We start from the raw sequence: 25064 nt of genomic DNA, 5'->3' as shown, positions 1-25064 counted from the left end.
CAAATTGGATCTTCTGAAGATGTGCCTTTGTAAGTATATCATGTCTTGCTAGAAATAATGTATCTGATAAATAAAAGCAAATACTTGTTTTTTCAAAACCATTTTTAAGATTTTATGGTCAGTTTGAAGGGAAAGCTTTATTTTTTTTAAAAAATGACTAAATGATTCTACATCATTGTATTAGCAATACTGATAAGAAAAAAACCTTATCCTACTGTTAAGGTAATGAAATTTATACAGCAGTTAGTTTACCCGAGTCGAATAGAAATGTTATAAAGAATTGTACATTAATAAGTAATAAGTAATGTACAATTACTTATTGGAATTTAAAATGGAAGAGGAGACGGTCAAAGAGGATATATGGGTCAAAATTTTGGGCACATTATTGATTTAGACCAATGGGAAAGAATATGGCAAATCAATAAACTAATGTCGTCCGTCTCTTATAAGGAAAATATCTATAAAATGTTTTATCGGTAGCACCTGCCACCAGTGAGACTAGCTAGAATGTTCCCTAACTTGTCAGCTAAATGTTGGAAGTACAACCACAGCCAGAAAGTGTATGTTCACATGTGGACATGTCTCCAAGCACGAAAGTATTGGGTCAAAATTCAATCATGGCTAGAACAGTTAATTAAAAAAAAGATTAAGTTTAAACCAGATATTTTTCTGTTGGGAATGTTAGAACCAACATGGGACAAGAAGTACCAACACCAAATACATAACAGCTGCAAGAATTGCTTTTGCCCAAAATTGGAAATCAACCATGATACCCACAGATCTGGCAGTAATTACCAAAATCCATCAATGCACATAAATGATTAGATTAACTATGGTATTAAAAAATAAGGAAGGATATTTTTTTTAATAATATGGAATATATGGTATAATTGGCTAAAAGAAAAAGGAAGTTAAGATGTTTAGTGAAAATGATCAAAGAAACTCTAAAGAAGAACAGGATACATGATGTATGTGTATGTAAATATGTATATATGTAAATAAATATAGTAATGTAAATAAATAAATATGGTAATTTAATAATAATACAATAAGGACTTAGTAAACAAGTGATATATGTTTGTAGTAAATGAATTGAATTGTCACTAAAGGATATGCACACTGTTATGACAATGCTGTAAAATGTGAGAACTTGTTTCTCTTTCTTTATAATTTTTTTGAAATTCTGAATAAACAAAATTTTAAAATGTTATAAAGAAAACAGTTGCTGCTAATTCTACTTAAGAAAAAAGTGAGGTTCCCATAAATCTGACAGAACATTAACGACTATTTTAAAATACATTGTAAGTTTGAAAACTCACTGCTATTATCTGCCTTTTGAAGTTATAAATGTAATAGCAGTGAAGACAAATTCAGATATGCCCTCCTTATTCACTCTCATCAAAAGAACTGGGATTTCTGTTTCATATTTCATGGATAATTGTGGCTTTTAAAGACAATGACACATTCAGATAATAGCCCATGTTTAAAGTCAAGATATTATGTAAGAGAATATTTGTTTGTTTGTTATACATGTACAAGATAACAAGTATAGATATGAACATAAACATGAACAAAGGAAGTAAATATAGATAAATAGGGACACTAAGACAGGGACAATAGGCACGCTGGTGTGCTTATGCACGCCCTCTTTAAGGACCTCTTAAGAATGGGGTGAGGTCCATGATACACAGTTTGAGGTTGAAGCTGTGAGAGTTTGAAGCTGTAACAACAGAGTCAGGTAGGGTGTTATAATATATAGAATAGTTCCTGATACCTCATTTGTAAAACTGTATAAAGCTGAAATACTATGAGCCGCATAATGATATTTTGATGGAAAATCAAAATTTTGATATGTATAAATACAGAAAATTTCAAACTATTCTGCATGAACTATCTCTTGGCTTTATATTTTTTTATCAACTGGGAGCATACAAGTTTTTAAAAGTTATAATATAGAGCCACCCTCAAAGCAATTAAACATTAGTTTTACATGGGGGGCGGGCAAACAGATGAAAAATGCATAAAGCCTAATAAAGAAATGATTCAGGAAAATTCTATTAAAGCCACCTTATTATCCTCAGATTTGCCAGAAACAGGTCTTGCAAAGTTACCATGTACAACAAAATTGGAAACTAAATACCATAATAGAAAAAACCCTGATCTTTATCAGTGTCATCCCAGGTACAAAAGAAACTGCCTAAATATTGAATAATAATAATTCCAGTGGAAATAGAGTAGTTTCAATGTATTATATCTATCTAATAGATGTATCTAACTAATAGATGTAGCATGTTCCTTTTGTACCGGAATAATACTTGTCCTGAAATTGATTCCAATAACAATCCAAAACCCACACTCTGTAACTTCAAAAATATGAAGTTTTAGGGAAAAGATAGCAATTGTGTGCCATAGCATAGGCGAGAAGTACAATGGTAAAAAAGTAAATCTTTTCATTAGCAGAATTTTGTTCCAGAGAGACATTCCTGGAACTTAGATTATGATTTTTCTCCATGTTGTGTAAGTATAGTTGTATTATAAAACTATAACATATTATGATCTATATACCATGTAGTGATATTGAATATTTTTCAGCCAGTTTTATAATCTGCATCATTATTACTACTATTATTGTAGTTTGAGTTTGCCTTCTGCTTCTCCTTCTAGCTGTTAATTAGCTTATAAAATAATTTGGAGATGCAAAGTCTAATACCAGAGATTAGTTTTATAATAATCAAAGTAATGATTAAGTATTGAGAACGTGAACATGAAAATCTAACATGAACATGACAATCTGACATGCTTGGAGTTTAAATTTATATATACAGTAGAAAATATTTTATTTTGCCATGTTCATATTCTAGTTACAGCACCTGAGAGTGAGTTATTTGATTAAGCTCTCAGTGCTTCAGTCTTATAATCAAACACATGAGTGTAATGGAAAAGATTGCATTTTATTTGTTCTACTGTCATAAGTTTGTTTAAAATAGTAAAACAAATAAATGCAATTGTATTGGAATATATTATTTTAAAATGTACTTGCACGTTGCTTGGAAAATATCAGACATGTCTTAAATTATGCTAAGGGTTCCAATGCCTTCTGTAAAAGTCCTCTTTGACTTTGTTCAATAGAAATCATGTAATTTAATTCCTTTCCTGGCCCCAATAATTTCCCCCTTCTCTTTTTCAATTGGTTTCTCAGTGCCAACCTACCCGGTTGAATATAGTTCTGCTTGGATTTGTTGAACCAGACTAATTAGTTTTTTCTATCTAATATTTAACCTTTGCCTCACTTCTTTTTAATATACCTTCCAGCAGCAATTGAAGGAGGTTTTTTTTTTTGCCTTAGCTTTTAATTTAAAGGGTCATATGGAAAATTTCAACCATATTAGATCATTTTTTCCAATCTTCCTTTTTATTCCTTATGATGATGATTATTACTATATATTTTCTTCCTCTTTGGTCTTTGACTGTGAACAAAATTAAAACTTATCCTGGGAGAAAGGATGAATATTCCAGATTGAATCAAAGGCCCTGTAAGATTTTCCCTAAAATCCAGGTATGCCTTTTAGATATCTAGGATCAAATATAAATGAGAGAGGCAAAAAACAAGAATGATAAATTTTCAAGTGATTTAGTATTTTGATTAACAGTTTAATCCAATTGTACAACTCATTATACTGTTATACTCAAAGTATGCATAGTTTTCATTTTGTATTTCATTTTGTATTTCACTTTGTAAAATACAAAGCATATAAAATATAATGATGTAAAATATTTAATTCAAAAGTATTATATATAATATATATATAGTGTCATAAGAATGTCCTAAATAACCGTGTCTGTTAAGTTCGAAGGGTTGGGCTCATAAAGACGAGAGACTCCGGTTCAGTAACAACAGCTCTTTATTTATTGGTAAAATTCAGCTCAAAAGAATAGCAGCCGTGGTGGCTCTTTTATAGAGCTCGCCGGGGCTTTAGCGGCCAATGACTTTGCTTTGAGTCTCCCGCGCTTGGTATTAACCAATCGCGGCAGACTCTTAGTGAGCCAAGCACAATCGTCCGGGTTGACCAATCAGGTAGCGGTTAGTCGAACCAATAGGAATGCAGGGTTTCAAGTCTGTCGATATGGAACACCCCTCCCCTCTTGGTATCGTCCAAGGGGCAGGGTGATGTAGTCAGGTAGGTAGGCGGGTCTCCGTACCTGCCTACTTGACTTGCACGCTTCATTTAGTCCCTGGTCGTCGGCCAGTTCAGATGGGCTCCGCGTCACTCTCAACTCTCCTGATGGAACTGCCTGGAAGGGAGAGCCAGGCCTATAGCTGCGACTCCCGCCTGGTTCGCCTGGGTTGGTTGAGTCATTTGCTCTGCTGCTCCCACCTGGATTCTCTGGGCCAGTCGAGCTTGTCCGGCTACTCCTTTCCGGTGAAGCACTCGTCTGCCATGGCTCTGTATATTCAGGTGAGTATGGTTGGTTTATTGTTTGGTTCCTGCTTGGGGGGGTGTTCTGTTTGTATTGAGTTTTTTTCTTTTTCAATGTTCGGGGTTTCCCCCCTCCTGATTTTTTTGTTAAAGTCTGTGCTGCTTAGCCTGGACCGTAGCGTGAACTGTGTCCCATTGTTGGAGACTATCACATCTGGCAACCCGTGTGTGGCAAAGAGTTTGTTAAGTTTGGCTATGACGGCCTCTGTGGTTGTTTTTTTCATAGTGCAGACCTCCAGCCAATTTGAATAGGCATCTACGGTTATCGGAAAGGTGTGCCCATGAATGGGGCTGGCGAAATCAAGGTGGATTCAGGACCAGGGGCATTTCCCATTCCAAGGGTGGTGCTGTGGGGGGGGGGTGGATCGCATTTGTTGGCAACTGTTGCAAGCTGCAACCCATGTCTCGATCTGCTTGTCCATCCCTGGCCACCAAGCATAACTCCTTGCCAGGGCTTTCATCCGGACGATGCCCAGGTGCCCTTCATGCAGCATGTCCAGCACTGTGTTTTGTAATGTTTCAGATATCACCACCCGATCTCCCCAAAGAATGCACCCTTTTTGAGCAAAGAGTTCAGTTTGCCGGCTCCTGAAGGCTTTAAAACGTTCATCTTTATCATTTTCCGGCCAACCCCATTCTACCCAACTTAAGACTCGCGCCAGCCGCCTGTCTTTTTTTGTCTGGCGGGCAATGTCTGGCATGGTGAGGAGTGGGCTGGGTAGGGTTTCTATTTGGAGTGCTTGAGTGGTGGGTGCTGGGTCGTTGAGTACGTCCAGAAGGGGTGAGCAGCTCAAAGCATTGGCGTGCAAAATGTCCTTGCCGGGGCAGTGTATGAGCTGGTAATTATAGGCGGCCAAGAACTCAGACCACCTCGTCAGGTGAGGTGAGAGGATGTTTGGGGTGGCCTTGTTGCCTGCCAATATGCCCAGCAGAGGTTTGTGATCAGTAATAATTGAAAAGGTCCCACCGTAGATGTATTCATGGAACCTTTTCACTCCAGAAATGATCGCTAGGGCTTCCTTGTCCAGCTGGCTGTAGTTTCTTTCCAGTTTGGACAAGGTTCTTGAAAAGAAGGCGACGGGTGCCTCTTTCCCATCTGGTAAGGTATGACTGAGAATTGCCCCAACTCCAAAAGGCGATGCGTTGCATGTAACTGTCAGCGGTAGTGTCACACTATATTGGATGAGGTCTGCGTCGGAGGTTAAGAGGTTTTTTTTCTGTTGAAAGGCATTTTCCTCCCATTTTCCCCAAGTCCAGCAGGTGGTTTTGTCCAATAGTCTATGCAATGGTTCCGCCACGGTCACCTTTTGGGGTAGGAAAACATTATAAAAGTTAATGAGTCCTAAAACCGCCTGAAGCTCCGTTTTGTTTTTCAGTCTGGCAGCTTCCTTGATGGCTTTGAGTTTTTTCTTGGTGGGGTGAATTCCGTGTTTGTCTAGGTACCCCAAAAACTCGACCCTCTCAGTGCAAAGTTGGCATTTTTCTTTTTTAACTTTCAAGCCAGAGTCTTTAAATTTTTGGAGTACTGCCCTCAGGCGTTTTTCTAGTTGTTTTTTATTAGCTGCTGCCACTAATACATCATCAAAGTAAGGCACTACTCCCTTAATGCCTTGCAGCATCCTTTCCATTAGGCTTTGGAAAATCCCAGGCGCTACGCTGACGCCGAATTGGAGGCAGTTGCATTTAAATGCCCCCCGGTGTGTCACAATTGTTTGTGCCTCGGCAGTTTCTGCATCGACCGGCAGCTGCTGATAGGCTTGTGCCAGGTCGAGCTTTGCAAAGACCCGGCCTCCCCCCCCCCAGTGAGTGCAGGAGGTGCTGGACTACTGGCATGGGATAGGCACTTTGCTGCAGGGCATGGTTGAGGGTGGCCTTATAGTCTCCACAAATTCTTATGGAGCCATCTGGTTTGATTGGGGTGACTATGGGAGTTTCCCATCGGGTGTGGTCAGTAGGCTCCAATACCCCTTGGGCAATGAGCTTATTTAGTTGCTTGTCTATTTTAGGCTTGAGTGCAAATGGCACTTGCTGCGGTTTGAGGCGGATAGGGGTGACATCTGGGTTAAGATTGAAGGAGATTGGGGACCCCTTGTACTTGCCTAAGGTGTTGTCGAAGACCTCTTGGAAGTCCCGTGCAAGTGCCGCTTCCCAATCCTCTTCGTTTGTGTGGTGGATGCCAGCCATTTCAATCCCTAGCAGCTTGAACCACTGTAGCCCGAGCAAGCTGGGGCGGTCATTGTCCACGATGGTGAGCGGCAATATGTTGGTGCGGTCTTTGAATGTGATTTTGAAGTGCCCGAAGCTGGTAACGGGGATGCGGTTTCCCTGGTAGTCTCTGAGAATTAGCTTTTGGTCGCTTAGTTTGTGTCGGCGTATGCTGGGTATTAGGCGCTTGATGGTATGCCAGGAGACCATGGAGAGGTAGGATCCCAAATCTACCTCCATGGAGCACGGTTGGTTTTCAATGTTTACCGTCACACGTACTTTTCGGGCGTCTATGGTTGAAGAATGGCTGATGACAACCGTTTGATGGGTTTCTTCTTTCCGCGGCGCCTCGAAGCGTTTGGTCCGGCTGTCTCAGCTCCATCGACTGTAAGTCTGGCGATCCCGATGCTTTGGGGGGGTGCCATCTCGTCATCTAGGGCTGCTGCCTCAGCGCCAGGGACTGTGGTTGCGTTTATTTTGGCAAACTTTTGTGATGTGCCCCCGTTTCTTGCAATCCCGACAAATGGCGTCAAAGAAATGGCATTCAGAGCGGGGGTGATCGCCTCTGTATCCGGCGCACTGGAACTCCGACTTACGACCCCGCCGGTCTCGTCGATCGCGTTCTGATTGAAGCCAGTGGATTTCTTCCTCCTCGTAGTCGCTGTCAGAGGGGGATTCGATGTTGCCATGGTGGGTGGAGGTGGTGTGTTTCTCCGGTGTCGAGGCCGTCTCATTGACAGGATGGCGGTCGGTTGTATTTGATCATCGCATCCGAGCCGCTGATTTGCGGGTAGCTTCTGCTGCAGTTGCTTCAGCTACGGCGTCAGCGAGGGAGATGCTACCTTTTGCCATCAGCTTGTTTTGTAGTGTGGGGTCTTTTAGGCCGAGGATGACCCGATCTCGCATGGCCTCTTCTAGGTCTGTAAATCCGCACAACCCTCCTAGGTCCCTTAGATCAGCCACGAATTCGCTGATGCTCTCACCTTTGCGCTGGTCTCTTCGGTAAAAGTCATGCTGGCAAATAAGTGTGGGTATGGCTGGAGCGTAGTGGTTTCGGAGGATGGGTGCGAGGTCGTCCCAGTCCATTGCCTTGACATCCAGAGTTTTGCCAAGCCTTGGCCATTTTAAAAATAGGCGGGTCCATGATGTGTTAGGAATACAGCCCGTTTCCGGTTGCCGTTAGCGTCTTTCAGGTTGCTGCATTCCAAGAACATTTGGAACCGGTCGATGTAGGACTCCCAGTCCTCTGTGGCCAGATTAAAAGGTGCGGGTGGCGTGGCGTTGCTGGCCATCTTGGTGGTTGCTCTCGCCGTTTGCCACATGCTGGTTAGTCTCATTGTCTTCTCTATCCCACCCTCGTCGCCAGTGTTAAGTTCGAAGGGTTGGGCTCATAAAGACGAGAGACTCCGGTTCAGTAACAACAGCTCTTTATTTATCGGTAAAATTCAGCTCAAAAGAATAGCAGCCGGCGCTCTTTTATAGAGCTGCGCCGGGCTTTTAGTGTACCAATGACTTTGCTTTGAGTCTCCAGCGCTTGGTATTAACCAATGCAGCAGACTCTTAGTGAGCCAAGCACAATCGTCCGGGTTGACCAATCAGGTAGCGGTTAGTCGAACCAATAGGAATGCAGGGTTTCAAGTCTGTCGATATGGAACAGTGTCTTTAGCAAAAATCTAAAGGAAAAAAAATCAGAGGACAACTCTTTTGAGTATCAGATTTAGAGGAAGAATATTCAATTCTCAACAGTTCAACCATAGTGGAGGAAAAGACATTCCCCCTCCTTTATCAGCTGTTAAAGTCAAAATGATATGTGAGAAAACAAGAACTTTTATATTAATAGATCTGTGTCTATAAACTTAATCTGAGCATGAGTCCAAATGCATCCTGTACTTACAGGTCCATCAAAATATCTAAGAACAGTATATGCAAAAGGGCAGTGTTTGAGGGTAGTTTTTTATATACCTAAGTTCATCTCCTAATAATAACAAATAGTAATGTTATATAAATATTCATCAAATCTCTAAAACTATCCCCCACCACAAACGCTTTCTTATAAAAGTTTGTTTTCTCACAAAACATCTGGAAAGTAAAGCTGGCATCTGTGGGCAGCAAACCTCCAAATGTCCATTAAATGGCAGCAAAGAGATGGATTAAAAATAACTTTTTGCAAGCTCAGTTGTTAGGTAAAATGGATATATGCATACCTTTGAACTTTTGGAGGAAAGCTGAAATATAAATCTAACTAACACATAAAATTTCTTTCTTTCTTTGTTTGTTTATTTAGGATTTCTACCCCTCCATTGGGAACTATGGTGGCATAAAGATCATTTTCACATTTGTTCTGTTAGGGATTTTACACAATATTGATTATGTTATTTCATGGCCAAAGAGTTTTACAGCATAACCTAGGGTGAAAAGAAAATCTGAAACATTAAATTTAATACAGACATATTATGATCTGTCTAACTGAAAAGCACTTAATGAGGATGAAAAGAACATGATTTCTGTTTTTTATATCGTCTCAGTTACTTTGCTTTTAGCTATCGCTACTTTAAATGTGTGTTGGTTTTAACGGTTGTTATATTATGAATCATTTTTTGTTTGGTTGGTGGGTTTCTTTTTTTCCTGCAAGCTGCCTAGGTATTTTACTAGGAAGGCTGGATAAAAATATACATATATATAATATAAGAAATAATCTATAATGTAAGAAATAATATAGTCTATAATATGTTCAATTTTGCTAAATACAGCACATTATAAAGAAATTGGTTTCATAACCAATAGTTGATGAGGGAATGTAGCAGAAAATAGATGTATTGCACAATAAACTCTTGTTTCACATTTTCAATTTCCAGATTTTGACATTGATTGTGATAGGAGATGATGCCATGAAGTACAGGTAGTTCTCAAACCTACAACCACAATTTTGCCCCAAATTCATGTTGTTAAGCAAAACAGCTGTTATGTGATTTTCCTCACTTTATGACCTTTCTTGCCACAGCTGTTAAGTGAATCACTGCAGTTTGTTATGATAGTAGCACAGATATTAAGTGAGTCTGACTTCCCTTGACTTTGTTAATCAGAAAGTCATGAAAAGTGGTCACATGACTCCAGGACACTGCAGCTATCATAAATATTAGTTGCCAACTGTCTGAATTTTGGTTATATGACCATAGGGATGCTGCAACAGTCACAAGTGTGAAAAATGGTCATAAGTCACTTTTTCAATTCCATTATAACATCAAGCTGAACTAAATGAACTGTTGTAAATTGAGGACTACCTATTTAGATACAAGCATAGTAAGATGTTTAAGACTCTTTTTGGTTTTATTTTCTAGGTGGCTATAGATTTTACAGCCTCCAACGGTGATCCTCGGAACAGCTGTTCTCTCCACTATATACATCCATATCAACCAAATGAATACTTGAAGGCACTAGTTGCTGTTGGGGAAATCTGCCAGGACTATGACAGGTTAAAAATTATCATGTTATTTTAGAATAGTTTCTAAATATCTGTCAAGTAAACTTATAAAGCTGATAGTTAGATATTGGTAGTTGTATAGCAATACTAATTCTATTGCTAAAAACAACAAGCATTATGGTATAATTGCACTAAAGTACATACAGTTTTGATAAATATTACCAGTAGTGATATCTTCATTAGAAATCCCTACAACTTCATAAATATTGTTTAGAAGTTTAGATTCTGAACACCAACTATTTCTTTAAACTTGGACATGCATATTTTCAAATAGCTCCCACAGCTTCCATTACTATAGGAAAAGTAAAATATAAAACGTACATACATATGTCTGATCTGGTATAATACTCATTTGAGCCTTATTTTGAATTATGACTCAAATAATTATTGATAAGTAAGTCAAACTAAGGATTAAAAAAATTCTAAGCCTTTAGTATTGGCTGTTCCAAGACTTTTTATTAAACACTTGATTTGCAAGTGCTATATAGTGATGAAGTAAAATTGCATGTTATTTATTGGGTAAATCTGTGTTATGTTTAACACTGTGATTTGATTTAACTGTCTTCTCTGTAAAGTAGTAACATTTCTTCTGTTCACTTGAAATATATTATAATGTCTGTCATGAAGTAGCATGAATGTGCATAACAGATAGAAATACCAGATTGTCAATGCTGACAACTGTTATTGCTTCTGGTTTACCCTTGAGGCATTTTCTGGTGTCTTCCATGTAATTAGCTACTTCAAGGCATTGCTATTTGCATCATAATGATGCTGCCTTTCAAAGATGTGAAGGACTTGAATTAAATACAATACTGCTGGAGCAGCATAAATGAAACTTCTAAAAATTAAAATAAAATCTCCAGAGTGGGAACAATTACATATGTGGCAGGCAAAGACATTGATAAGAATTTATTATAATCAAGGGCCAACACTCAACGCTTTGTCCACAAAATGATACATCTTAATATAGTTTTTGGAACTGCCTATTTAATCAATAGATAAATTCTCCAATTTAGAATCCATTCAACAAAGTGTAAGATTACTAGAATGAGTCAGGATGAGCACAGAAGGGTACCTGAAATTTTCAATTTTCTCATGACAATGTATATTCCTGGGAATCATTATGTTTCCCTTTTTTTGAAACTTGTGATTTTAATTTACAATTTGACCTAATCCTAGGTACTGTCTATCTTGCCTTTCATTCCAAATTACATAATTTATGGCAAAGATAACAAATCCATGGCTCATAGATTATTTATATGAACCAAGAAACTATTGCTAGCCTCTAATTTTTCTACATTTGCTTTCAAAATGGATTGCAACATGATTTGTCATAATTTTATTGTGACTGAGCACATTGGTAACTTTCAAGAGCTAAAAAAACATATTACCTTTAATGTATAGAGTAAGTGATCTAAAATCTAGGTGGTCTGAGCTAGAGTTGAGAAAAATATTCAGTAACATGAATAAGCTACAATTAATAAGTTACGGTCATGAAGTCTGTAGGTAATGCAAATTATATCAGTCATAAACACTGATGTAATAATGTGACTGATGTACATGGATGAATTTCCACTTGGAAACCTGTTGAAGTTGCTCTGTTAATATTTAAAAATATACTTTTTCCTTCTTTTCAAATATCCCAAGTTATGATAAAATAATTGTATAGGTATACATCAGCATGTATGTTTTCCAGTCTGAGGGAAAGTACAGGTTCCTGAAAGAATTGCAGATAGAGGACATATTTATACCAAGAATGTTGCAAAGTACCTTTTGTCCTTAAATCTGAAAGGCTGCATAGCTTTACCATTTATTATACCTGTGTTGAATCCCTGCTTTAGACCATTCTGTGCTCTTCTATCATAATATAACAGAACTAGGATTTTAATTAATATTTATTAAGGCTATGCAGCACTGCAGATTCATTTGTCAATAGATGCTTTGGAGCAAGTGGCAGCCTTAAAGGAACAACACCTGTGATATCTTAAAAGAGAGCCCTGACTGCTATTCAATTTCAGCTTCTACTTTGGGAGACTGAATGCTTTCTAGTAAAGTGAAGGCCTTACTTGGTTTTAGATGGATTTTTGCACATGGTGATTGTTGGGGTTTGATATTTATTATCCTGGCGATTAGGAGGACCAAAATGCAAACAACCAACTTGTATTAATAGACTATTGGCCTTCTAACACATGTTTACCAATTTTCTTATCTACTGTGAAGTTTCTGGATATTAATAAGCATTTTATATGCTGACATGTATGTGTGTGTGTGTGTGTGTGTGTACACACACACACACACACACACACATATATTTATTTTCTTAAGTTTTTGGGTATTTATATGTATGGTATTCAGCTTTGTTCAGGTATTTTCCCACGTCATTATAGTTGTGCTTTTAAGAAGTTGTAGCAACGCTTTTCGGCAGAATCTCATCTGCCATCATCAGGCTTCTGTATAGTGTTCATCTGTGTTCGTCTGTATAGTGTTCACAGACAAACACTATACAGAAGCCTGATGATGGCAGATAAGGTTCTGCCGAAATGTTGCTACAACTTTAAAAGCACAACTATAATGACGTGGGAAAATACCTGAACAAAGCTGAATACCATATATATATAGAGAGAGAGAGAGAGAGAGATTTTATATATATAGAGAGAGAGATTTTATAATCTATCACAAAACATGGGCAATCAATATAGTTAAGGACATTCAGGTCGTCTGTGTTCATAAATAACAAGTAAATGCAGATATTGAATCCCAGTTTACCATTTTATGGGGCTGCAGCTACACTGTTTCTTATTTTGAATCCCACAATTATTCCTTGCTTTACAGTATATTCATGGATAAAAATGTGTTGATAATGTATTTTGTGGTTAGGCTGAACATTTGAGACTCATTTAATAAGTAGGGGAGGTAGGCATTCCTTTGTCAGCAGTGCTACTGTTATTGCTAACCAGATAAATTTGTGGGTATAGTATTTGTTGGTTAATTCATTAGGAAACACCTTTTAAACATTTCTGTTAGGGCTCCTCATGTTCATTAATTACTCCTTTTGTAGATAGCACATTTGTGTTTTCTATTTTCACATAGTTAATGCTCAATTGTAAGCACACATTTCCTGCTAGTCAGCAACTTCAGCTTCCCGAGCAGCAATTCGTTTTATTTTTTTAAGATAAAACTAACAATTTAATCAACAGTGATTAAAGTAGGTGCTTATATTTTAATTTCTTTTTTAAAAAAGCAATATTTATTTTAAAATAATCTTATCTTGCAGCAATTATGTCATCTTACTTTAGGTTTTTAGGGCTTCTTGAACATAGAAATTATGTAAAATTGAGAAATCAATCTTTATACTTGACATATGTATATTTAATCTATCACTCAATTTATATAGCTGCCTAATCACATGCAATTCAGAGCAGCACGCTAGATAAAAACTAATATGACAATAGCTTCAAAAAAATAAAAACAAGCAAACAAAAATCCTAAAACATTACTGCATATAAGACAACCAAAATAAACAGAATGAGCACAATACCCCATCTCATTCCTGGGGGAAAGCCAGGTATTAAGAGCTTCTTATAGCACTGACAACTTTTAAAAATCAGCATTTATTCAAGAAGTGGTAACAGTAGGATAATTAGCAGAAAATTAATGGTTAGTTCACTTTTTGATACAGATAGAGGTAAATATGGATACAGATATGGATATCATTATAGATATAAAGGCTAATTACAAGATGCTAGCACAGATTCCCAAGACTTACTGTCAATATATAATAGAATAGAATAGCATGTATACACATACAAAATCTTTTGATGCTATTAAATGGTGAAGAGAAGCAGTTGTACAAACTTATTTTATTAAAAATATTATGGTTTCAATTTAATACATACTTGGAAGTGAATTTTTTTTTTTAAATAAACTGCAAATTAATCAAATTCAGCAGAATTATATCATCAAATGCAAGCTTGCAGGCCAAATATTTATGCTTTCAAATACTTCAGACAAATTACTTAGCTTGAAGGGTACGTTATTAAATGACATCTAGTCAATTGACATGAAAAGCCTCTATTAGTATTGGAAATGACTGGGAATTCTAAGATTGCTAAATGCAGTGGGAAGTAAAGAAAAACTCAAGAAGGCAATAGCCAATTATTTCCATAAAACTTCTAGAAAATCCAGGTGCAATCAGCAGAAGTCAAGTTCAGTTCAAAGGACTATTTGTTTGTTTTTTTATTTAACAGAATAGACCCTAATTGCCATAATGGCTTACTAGTTATCAAAGGAGAGGCAGGAACCTAGCTATCTCATATAGGAAAATTTATATTTGCAAGCTGAGGTAGGTGAAACCTATGTAATTGCTATGTAGTGGGTCCTTTCTCTTTCATAACTTTTTTCTGCCTTGTAATTTATTTATGAATTTGGTGGAGGAGGAAAAATGAAATGAGATCAGTATAACAAAGATCAACAATCATTGTCTATCTTAATTTCAGTGATAAAATGTTCCCAGTGTATGGCTTTGGAGCCAGGATACCTCCCGACTATAAAGTAGGTGAACAGGTGAAGCTTCCTCATTTTCTTGATGTCTCTAGCATAATGTGTAAGTTACTGGAGAGGGAAGCAATGATGTGAATGGCAGGAGGGAATAAAGAGGCAAGGCAGAAGCAATTTTAGATTCATCTGCATCATTTACAGCTTGGGGGCTCTCCACTCAAATAGCTTCGTGTTATGCATAATTCTGAATTTCAAACCAATGAAGATAACTTTAAGGACTTTAAAACTTTCCACATGAGAAAGTTTCTCATACCACTCAATTTCTCTTCCTGTTGTGACCAGTTTTATTTTTAGCAGTTGATATTTTGGATGGTTATCAGAGCTTTTGAAGGCTGGAATTAAAATAACTTTTGAGAAGAATTTTGTTTTGTTAAGATCTCTGAACAAATATGACCATATTTTGTAACTACGGAATGAGCAGGGATGAAAAGGAAGATGGAGGCCATATTAAGCAAAATTAACAGGACCCCATACAGACAATCTTTGGGGCAAGTGGATATAAATGGCTGAAAAAAATATATAACTGTGAATAACTGAATATGTTTGGGAGGAGGATAACATATGTATTGTTCCAACCACCCATTCAGAACTCTCGAAGTTCTGTTTGATATCCCACATGCTTCAAATAAATTAGTGAATACTGATCATTATTATTTTATTTTATTATATCAGCCCAGAAGTCAGATTGCAGAAAGATGTTGCTTTGCAATATGTCATCTTCCATTAACTTTTAATTGAAAAGAATCTTGTAAATGAAATAAAGACAGATTAGTGATCTCATAAACAGTTAGCCCTACAAAATAGGCCAGACGAGAGAAATGACTCCATAGGAAGACTACAACTGTATTTTATTGAGATAAGCTATAGTAATAGAACTTTCTATATCTTCCTTCTCTTTTATTCCTCAGGCAATATAGGAAAATCAATCTTTTTCTAATACCTTTTCATCGCTGGGATTAACGTGCTTTTCTACCTGTTGTCTTAAAGGCTTCATGACTCCCTTTATCAACACCAGAGAACATGTCTTAGCTATATGATAATATAAACTAATCCATCACATTATATACCTCTGTATTAAAGTATTTAAATTACCTGTACCAGTGGTTCTCAACCTTTTCTTTACCATAGACCACTTTTAATATATGTAATGTTTATGGACCATGGTCACAGTCCCCAAGACTTAAGATTTAAATTCTTTGAGTTTTTGTGGAACCCCTGTGATGACATTGTGGCCCTCAAGGGTCCTCGCACTACTAACCTATATAACATTAGATAAGAAAGGTGCATTTCTTTAATGACTGTTTAGACCATTCTACTTTCTAGGGTATTAATATTTATTGGCCTGTTAATGTACCTTATGGTTTGACCTAGCCTAAATTAAAACAACAGGAAAGAAATTATTTATTCATTCATTATTACATAACCACCAATGATTTCCTGTGATTAGTATAATAAAAAACAAACATATCATATGTAAAAAAAGTTTAAAATCACTTAAAACAGCAAGGAATAAAAATGGCCTACCTAATTATGCTCTTCAGAAAAATTCTGTTTCAACCAATTTTCAATTGATTTCAGAAAGACACTATTACATGAAATAGGAAGCATCATCGAACAGTACAATTGGTACTGACCATGGTTCTCCTTCACTTCACTAAATCAAGAGCAACTTCTCCTATGTTGAAATTAATGGATGGGTCAATTCAATCTAAAGAGATTAATTTTGGAGATTATTGTTTGCAGTTACTGAAAATTTGGCTGTAAGGATGGTTTTATAAACATTAATTCAAGTTTGTAGCAAAATAGTTTCTTTGGTATTATAAACATTCTTCAAATAGTTTCCCCAATAAAATGCTTGTGCATTATTTTCATGGGTATATGTAGTTTTTTTTGCAATATGTACATAAATACTTTTCTATAATTTACAGACTTTAATATTACTATTATTAGAAACTGTAGTGCAGAACTTGAAGAACTGCAAATTTGAATGTAATTAAATTTTGAATCATATAACGGTTGGTAAATACAAAATTAGGTAAGTTCATATTTTGATATGAATTCACTGAACGTTTTCCACTCTTGTTTCTTCTACTTTAGAAAATATTCTTGACTTGTGTAAATGCTCTTCCTTAATGCACCACACAAAATCTGCAACTTTGAAGCCACTTAATAAATAATTATTTGGAAAGCATTTGGTATTGATCTCTAAAAGAAAATTAATTTGAATTCTCCACTTGCCAATGAGAAACAAGAATTATTTTTAGAGCAAAAATGAATCTAATTCTTGGGTGGGGGTGGGTGGGGTTGGCTTTATTCGCAGGTATCTCATGATTTTGCAATCAACTTTAATGAAGATAATCCAGAATGTGCAGGTAACCAGCTTTTTTTCTCAGCAAGCAAATTAATGCAGCTCTGCTGTTTACTGTATTTTACATCAATTGTTAAGCCCAAACGGTTTATTTCAGTCTATGTATCTGTACAGAACTTGCTTCTTAGAGCTCATACTCAGTGAAAGGGTGATATGAGAAGTGTTAAATGTAATGCACTTCACACAGAATTTCCCAGGATCAATGTCCAGCGCTTCAGGTATAGCTGGGAATGATATCTCCCTGCAGAACTGTAGGTGATTGGACCTTCAATAATTGAACTCAGTATTAAGACAAATTCCTTTATAGGTGTTGTTTTCATATTCTTAAATGTGAACCATTCAAAGAAGCCAGAAAACATTACATAGAACTATTAAATGAGAATAGAAATTCAATAATTTGTAAATTAATAATTGACCTTAGAATAAGTTTGTTGCTAAACTCCTGTTTTAATTTGTTGTAGATCTTCAGTTTAATTATTTAGTTTATATTTGATTGCTATGCTAGATTGTGTTTCTAAAAGAAGAAGATTTTTATATATAGCTCTCTTTGAGAAGAATGCAGCAATAGCAATGATCCATGACAAGTCTTTCTTATTCAAGATCTAGTTCTTATTCCAAGATTTTGTTTTCAAATTTCTTGATAAAATGCAGGTCTTTAGCAAGCCATATAATGGCTTAGTCCAAAAGTACTAAGGACAGAGAAAACAAAATGTATCAGGTAATTTCCATTTAATAATTAATCTCTATAAACTTCAAATATTATAAGATTTTTCTTTTGCTCGCATTATTAGCAAAGGCTTCTATGGCATGTAAAATAATCATATTTGCAAAAGCTTCTAATATTTGTAATGGTTAATATCTATAAAATGTACAGTTGAATGCTGACAGCAAGGAAAAGAGCTAGTTCATGAATTATATATTACATGTCATATAAATGAGGTCAGATCAGTGGGGAGAGTCACTTTCTTTCAACTATTTCAGAATCATGGCTGGGAAGATTAAATAGGCTGTCTAGCTGATCACTTTAATGAATAAGATTACATTAATTGTTTAAAACAACTTTACTAGGAAGAAAACTTGGAGTCATGTCCTCCTTCCCAAGGAATTTGCTCAGTCCTTGCCTTCATCCCAATTTTCTTCTTCCATCTTGTCATTTTATACAAGGGATTCAAGGGGTTGTGGAAGCATATCAGAATTGCCTCCCAAAACTTCAGCTTTATGGACCAACCAACATTGCTCCCATCATCCAAAAGGTGGCTAAATCAGCATCAGAAGAAACAAACACCAAGGAGGCATCGGTAAGGATCATGGAAGACAACAAACTACTTTATGAAACCATTCCTTCTGAGAGCAGAAAATATTAGTTTAGATCCACATTAACATACTTTAAGCCATTTTTGATGCTTCAGCATCTGGACAGTACAAACATAAAAGCAGATAATTTCCCTCACTCTTTCAACTGGACCCATTCAATGTTTTTTATTCGTGATGGCTTTCATTGTGGAAATGGTCATAAGAGTATCCATTTCCAAAAGTGTATAAAAAAACTAAGTTAAGTTTTTAAGAGCCACGGTGGCACAATGGTTAGAATGCAGTGTTGTGGGCTAATTCTGCTGATTGCAGAGTTTGGCAGTTAGAATCTCACTAGGCTCAAAGTTGACTCAGCCTTCCATCCTTCCATCCTTTTATACATTCCAAGGTTGGTAAAATGACCCAGATTTGGGGGCAATGTACACCACTTACAGCTGTAAAGCACTGTGAAATGGTATATAAATCTAATTGCTCTTGCTATTATAAGGTATTGTTAATTAGATTTGATACTAATTATAAAATATCTGCTTACCCCTTCATGAATACAAATTATAGTTAAGTTAGCTATGTTTAACTACAATTGAATGCATAGTTGTTGTGCATCATGTTAGCCCCTAATTATGTCCTAGCTTTCTATTATAAAAGAGGTACTCATGATATTATTTTGTGTGTAATTTAAAAACAGACTGTCTTATTATACTATATTATATTGTTTCTAATTTATACACACGGTAGTTGGTGCCAGTCCAGCTACAATTCTTGTGCAATTGTACAATTCCATATATTTTCATTGTAAGTTAAGTTATGAAAAAAATTGTGCCATTTCTTTTAAGGTAATAATTAAAGGTAATTATTGTCACTTTTTATATGGCTCATAATTTTTTTAACTTTTATAATATAAAGATATATATGTTGTTTTTTGTCAGCAAGAGAATCGGGCAGCCAGCAATTCATATAAAAGTTGAGAAAGTAGTTCCTTGGTACTATCAAATTCTTATAATTGCCATCCAAATTAATTAAAATTAATGGTGCCATTAAATTAATTACTTTCAGAAATCTTTGGATTTTTTTTCTTTGGATACATTCTATTTTTTATCAGATACTTTCCTGATACTTACTCAGCAAAATACCTATGATTGAATTATGGTAGGTTCACACAACATGCGTACTATATACTATGAATTAGCGAATAGCTGCTGATTCAAACAACATGAACCAAAGCCAGCTAAATCACAAAGGAGTTTACCATATTATATGAGCCCTCTTCCCAAGGAAGCATATTATCTTATTGTAGCCTTCATACCTCCTTTATTATATTTTGTTTGATCTGATTATATTTATTTAACTTTCCATCTCCAGTCATCATCAGTGAAAAATGTAATAAAATTAGTTACAGTATGCAATTGCCAGGAAATCTCAGCAGCACTGTTTTTATCAACAATTGTCAGAAATATGTTCAAATGCTGATGTTCCCTTTCTACCCTCTAGCAATATTTTATTTTGTTGATTCTGACGGATGGGGTCATCACAGACATGGCTGACACGCGTGAAGCCATTGTACATGCCTCTCACCTCCCCATGTCGGTCATCATTGTTGGAGTCGGAAATGCTGATTTCAGTGACATGCAGATGCTTGATGGGGACGATGGCATCCTGCGGTCTCCCAAGGGAGAACCAGTTCTACGAGACATTGTTCAATTTGTGCCATTCAGAAACTTCAAACATGTAAGATTTATTTCAACCATATTTTTTTGATAAGGCATTATTTCTTAGTTCAGGGGTTCCACCCATAAATATTATATCTGTCACAATAATATTCACACATAATTCAGATAGAAATTCAAGGGTGATTTTAGTAAAATTTATGGTAAATACTTGTCACTTTGAATATGTATCCTAGCCCACCAGAAAACAACTGACCAATAAATCAGTTAAATGTAGATTATGTGTATTTACATAATAATACTTGTTTGATAAAGTAAATTTGTAATTTTCTCAAAAAGTCAATATTAGCATATAGAAACATAAAACAGTGAAAATATTACAGAATGATGATTAATATGAGGAAGAGGGAAATGTAACGCTCAAAAGTTTTGGTTTGGGTATTACAGAATTACAACCTGGCACTGGAGAACACTACTATTGTCACAACAAGATGAAATATATGCTAGTCGAAATAACAATATAACATGAACACAAAACAAAAATCATCATTCAGACTTTTAAAAATGTAATCTATTTTGATATTATTAAACCTACTACAAAAAGAATACTATCTTGATATCAGTTCAGGAACCAATTCAGTGGTGGGATTCAATTTTTTTTACTACCGGTTCTGTGGGCGTGGCTTGGTGGGCGTGGCTTGGTGGGCATGGCAAGGGAAGGATACTGTAAAATCTCCATTCCCTCCACACTCCAGGGGAAGGTTACTGCAAAATCCCCATTTCCTCCCCACCCCACTAACCTGCTTTCCACTCCGTTCTCATGTGCAGGGCAACCAAAGAAGACCCAGCCGATCAGCTGGGACTCGGGAGGCAGAAAATGGGGGGGGGGGGCAGTCAGAAGTGGGATTTGCCGTTGTCCGAACTACTCAAAATTTCTGCTACCAGTTCTCCAGAACTGGTCAGAACCTGCCGAATACCACCTTTGAACAAATTCTTCTCCTCTAAAAGAAGATTAAACAGAAAAAAAGTACAAAATATCCTGCACACTGATCAGCTTCTTGATCTTATCAATTTACCTGTTATTCATAAAAATTAATGCAAATTGCCTATCTTATAATCTTGCCCCAATGGGATTAGCCCACCCTACTTGGTCCAATGGAAGGGTCTTACTGCAGTGTATGTCTATTAAGGAATTTCAGCTGGTTGGAAAATAGAAGAGGCTTTTTCACTGTGGCCCCCACCCTGTAGAAAATTCTATTGTCAGCAGTCAGATCTGCTTCCACTGTCATGGCTTTCTGGAGGGGCATTAAACATGGTTTTGTTGGTTGGCCTGGGTCCCAATGGGGGCTACTTGCTGGAAATGTTGAACAGGATAAGAAGACCGCAATCTCATGTCATTTATATCTTCGGTCTTAGCTTTTCTGTAGCTCTTTTTAATTTAATTTTTATATTTTTATTGTGAGTTGTCTTAGATATGAAATGTATGGCATCTTGATTTAATGAATAAATCAATCTTTACATTCATGTAACTATACAGAATCATCTCTCTCTTTCTCCCTTCCCCCCACCCCCCTCTCTGTATCTGCATGTCCATGTCTGTATGTCTGTATAAGCATACATTTACAAATTCTGAGATATATTTACCTTGGAAAAACTAGAAATCTGGAGTCATCTAGAAAAAGGCTTGCTTTGTAATACATTCCGTTAAGTTCACTGGCTCTTCTTCCTAAACAATTTTTAAGAAAATATTTTTGGTCCACCTTTATTATTTTTATAAATAATTCAGGTTAGCAAATATATCTAATATTCTTTCCTTTCCTATTTTCCCCACAAGAACAATCTTGTGAGGTGAGTTGAGTACACTATATAAAAATAGAGAAAGTTCTTTCCCCTCCAAGGGGGGAAGACATAGATGTCATGTAAAGCCTTATAACTGGGGACACGACATAATGTAATATCAGTATTTATCTATTCTAAGAGCTTAAAGAATGGTGGACTGGACATACCATTCTAAGGATGGATTCAGTTAATAATTATTTTCTTTTTGTAATCTGTTATATATAACGGGAATATCTGCTATAGAGACTCTTCCTGAGGATCCTGGTTTGTTTTTTAAAAAAATTCCTTGTTTGGATGGTGGCACTTCATGAACAGATCCTCAACTTCAACAAATTGTGAGAATGGACAATGGGTGGTAATAGGAGATGAAACTACTGTTTTCCCCCCTTTCTTCTCTGTTTCAATCACTTCATTATTTTCACCCAAATTTGCATTTACTCACTTGCAATGACATCTTCCTCTATTAATATTTCTCAAGGTATTTCAATCTAATTATTTGGAGGAAGAGGGCAGGTTTGCTTTTTTTCTGGTAAATGCTATGTTATAGTATAGTTTTTAATATAGTGTAAGTTTAGCATAAGGTGCTGGGGTTTTTTTAGAAGTAATGACTGGATTGAAGTAAAACATCTTTCATCAGTTAGTGCAAAATAGTGACTAAGAGACTGCCCTTGAACTGGGAAGTCAATCAATAAATCTCACTTCACAGGATTGCTGTATGGATAAAATAATATCCTCCTTTCCACCTATGCAGTATGCACCATTTGATTTATAAAAGAAAGCTGAGAAACATAAGAAACAAGTGCTACAGGGGAGTTATGTACTCAGCACTGTTAGTTATAAAGAAACATTGGAACAATTAGACCTGAAGTAACATACATTATTTTCTGCCATTTCTTGCAGGCATCCCCAGCTGCATTAGCAAAAAGTGTTTTGGCTGAAGTTCCAAATCAAGTGGTCGACTATTATAATGGGAAAGCAATTAAACCAAAATGTATGTCAGAATATGAGTCTTCCAGGACACTAGCTCCATGAACTTTCCTACATACTTGACAGAGTCCAGATGAACTACTATTTACAACTATTGTACTTAAAATGAAAATAGCACGTTTTTGTGATTTTTACTTAAATTTCCACTCCCTTTCATTTTTGCATGTGTAGCCTAAAGGCTTACAAGTAAAGATTAAGCTACTGTATGTTGAAGACTTTTTATGGAAAAAAACAAAAACAAAATTATTACTCTTTACAGCATGTCATCTTGAAATGAAAAGTTATCTGTATCTGTTTTTTTATACTGGTTTGTTGAAAATTTGCTAAATTTCTTATTATCTTTACACTGTAAAGCATTTTGAAACATTTCCTGGAAGTTGATAGCCAAAATATATTTGGGTTTATCTGCTATTAAAATGAAAAGTTTTTTTCCAAGTGGCAGATGCATGGATTATATTTGCATGTTCCAAAATAAAAACAACTCAGTTTTGCAGTTGTTGTGTGTATTTCTTGCTACAAAGCTGTTTGTTCAGATGTCTTTATAAAGAATTCCATTTTCAGATTGTGACAATTCCTATTATCAAAACCTCCTTAAACTATTTCAGGAAATTATACTTCAAACATGAATCTAAGATATATATAACAAGCATGATAATTGCTTACATATAAGAAATGTGGCCAAACATAGCCAAGAGTAGGAATAATTTGTGATAATGTGAAATAAAGGGTAAGAGATAGTTATTGCAATATTATTTAATGGTGGTATTCACATATATTAAACCATGATTTACTTGAATAAACCACAGTTAATTATTAAGCTTTAAACTCTAGTTTACAAAACATACCGGCTAATTTCCCAGAAACCTTAAATCAAGGAATCAAGCAAATGTCCCAAAGGTGCTTTTTTTCAAAAAGCAACTAGATTTTCTTTTCTTTGAAAATGTTTCACTACTCATTCAAAAAGCTTCTTCAGCTTTGACTGGATTTTCAAAAAGCAACTAGATAATGTCCTATCCCTCCGTCCTCTGTAGAGAGAGAGTTGTTCAATTTTGAATAGATGGCTTCTTTGATACCTCTTTCAAACCAGCGATCCTCCCTGTCCAAAATGTGGACTTTGCTGTCTTCAAAAGAGTGGCATTTGTTTGGACTGCTGAATCTAGTCCTGATGAATTGGTTCTCCTATGTTGTGTGATGTGTTTATGAAGTGGTTGTTTTGTTTCCCCAATCTATAGATCTGCACATGGCTCATGTACTCCATGACAACTCCATGTACCACATTGCTCAGTTTGTGCCTGGGTGTTTTATCCTTGGAGTGGAGAAGCCCTTCTGCATTAATATATTCTTGGGTCTGAAGCACATATGTTGTGGTGGCTGAAGAGCCTCCTGAGCTTTTCTGATATTCCTGTAACATATGGAATGACAACATTGCTTCATTTATTGTTCGCTTCGTCGTCTTATGGAGGAGTTCCTGAAACTCCTTTTTTGAGATTTGATGAAGGCCCACTTAGGATAGCCACGTGTTCTGAGTGCTTCCTTGATGTTTTTAATTCTTTTTCTTTCCCATCTTCACTGGTAGGTACGCCTTCAGCTTGGTGGTGTAGGATTCTGATTTCTTACTGAGCCATCTTTGGTTTAACAAAATGCATGAATCCAACTTTTTTTAATAAAAGTTTTTTATTTTTTACACATCTTTTCAAGTGAGCAATGTGATTCCAGATTACAACATTCATACATAGTCATAGTTACATTTCCAACTTTCTTATCTAATTTCATATCAAATCATTATCTATTCCACTGATCTTTGAATAAGTTCTCACTTCATATTTTCAATTCATTAATCCAATGTCAAAAGCATTTCATCCTCACATATATTTTCCACTCTTTATTCCCCATTATTTTCATTTCCAGCTTACCACCTATTTTATTTTATATTATTATCTTCATTAACTTTCTCAAAGCTAATGTATAATAAACAAACAAAAAAATAAAAATAAAATAGAACTAATATATTCAGGATCCACATGGTATTTTCCCCAATCTACAGTAAATCTTATATTTATTCCAGAGATATTCATATAACTATTTCATATTTCCTCTTCGTTTCCATTTAACCAAATTTTGCCTATGAAATTTTATTAAATTTTCATTCCCCTCCTTTTTAATCATGATATAAT

At 35.9% G+C, this 25064-nt stretch overlaps 1 protein-coding gene across 3 annotated transcripts in view; it reads left to right on the top strand.

Annotated features, from left to right (window-relative positions):
- The window catches only part of CPNE4 (copine 4), a 413546-nt gene extending 390163 nt beyond the window's left edge, over nt 1-23383 (top strand). For 2 of the 3 annotated variants that reach the window (XM_026721419.2, XM_087916705.1), the window contains 6 exons: nt 10022-10155; nt 14661-14715; nt 17042-17093; nt 18254-18387; nt 19889-20125; nt 22804-23383. In XM_026721419.2, coding sequence (XP_026577204.1) covers nt 10022-10155; nt 14661-14715; nt 17042-17093; nt 18254-18387; nt 19889-20125; nt 22804-22935 — 744 coding nt within the window. In that variant the 3' untranslated portion in view covers nt 22936-23383. Of the gene's footprint in view, nt 1-10021; nt 10156-14660; nt 14728-17041; nt 17094-18253; nt 18388-19888; nt 20126-22803 lie in introns of all 3 variants that reach the window. The other variant, XM_026721417.2, reaches the window with a different exon arrangement.
- The last annotated feature ends 1681 nt before the right edge of the window (nt 23384-25064 follow it).

The sequence above is a fragment of the Pseudonaja textilis genome, chromosome Z (genome assembly GCF_049901715.1).
Source record: "Pseudonaja textilis isolate UNSWEBS1 chromosome Z, rPseTex1.2, whole genome shotgun sequence".
Classification (NCBI taxonomy): domain Eukaryota; kingdom Metazoa; phylum Chordata; class Lepidosauria; order Squamata; family Elapidae; genus Pseudonaja; species Pseudonaja textilis.
Note: the sequence above shows the minus strand (reverse complement) of the source record. Positions and strands in the feature narration are given on the sequence as shown.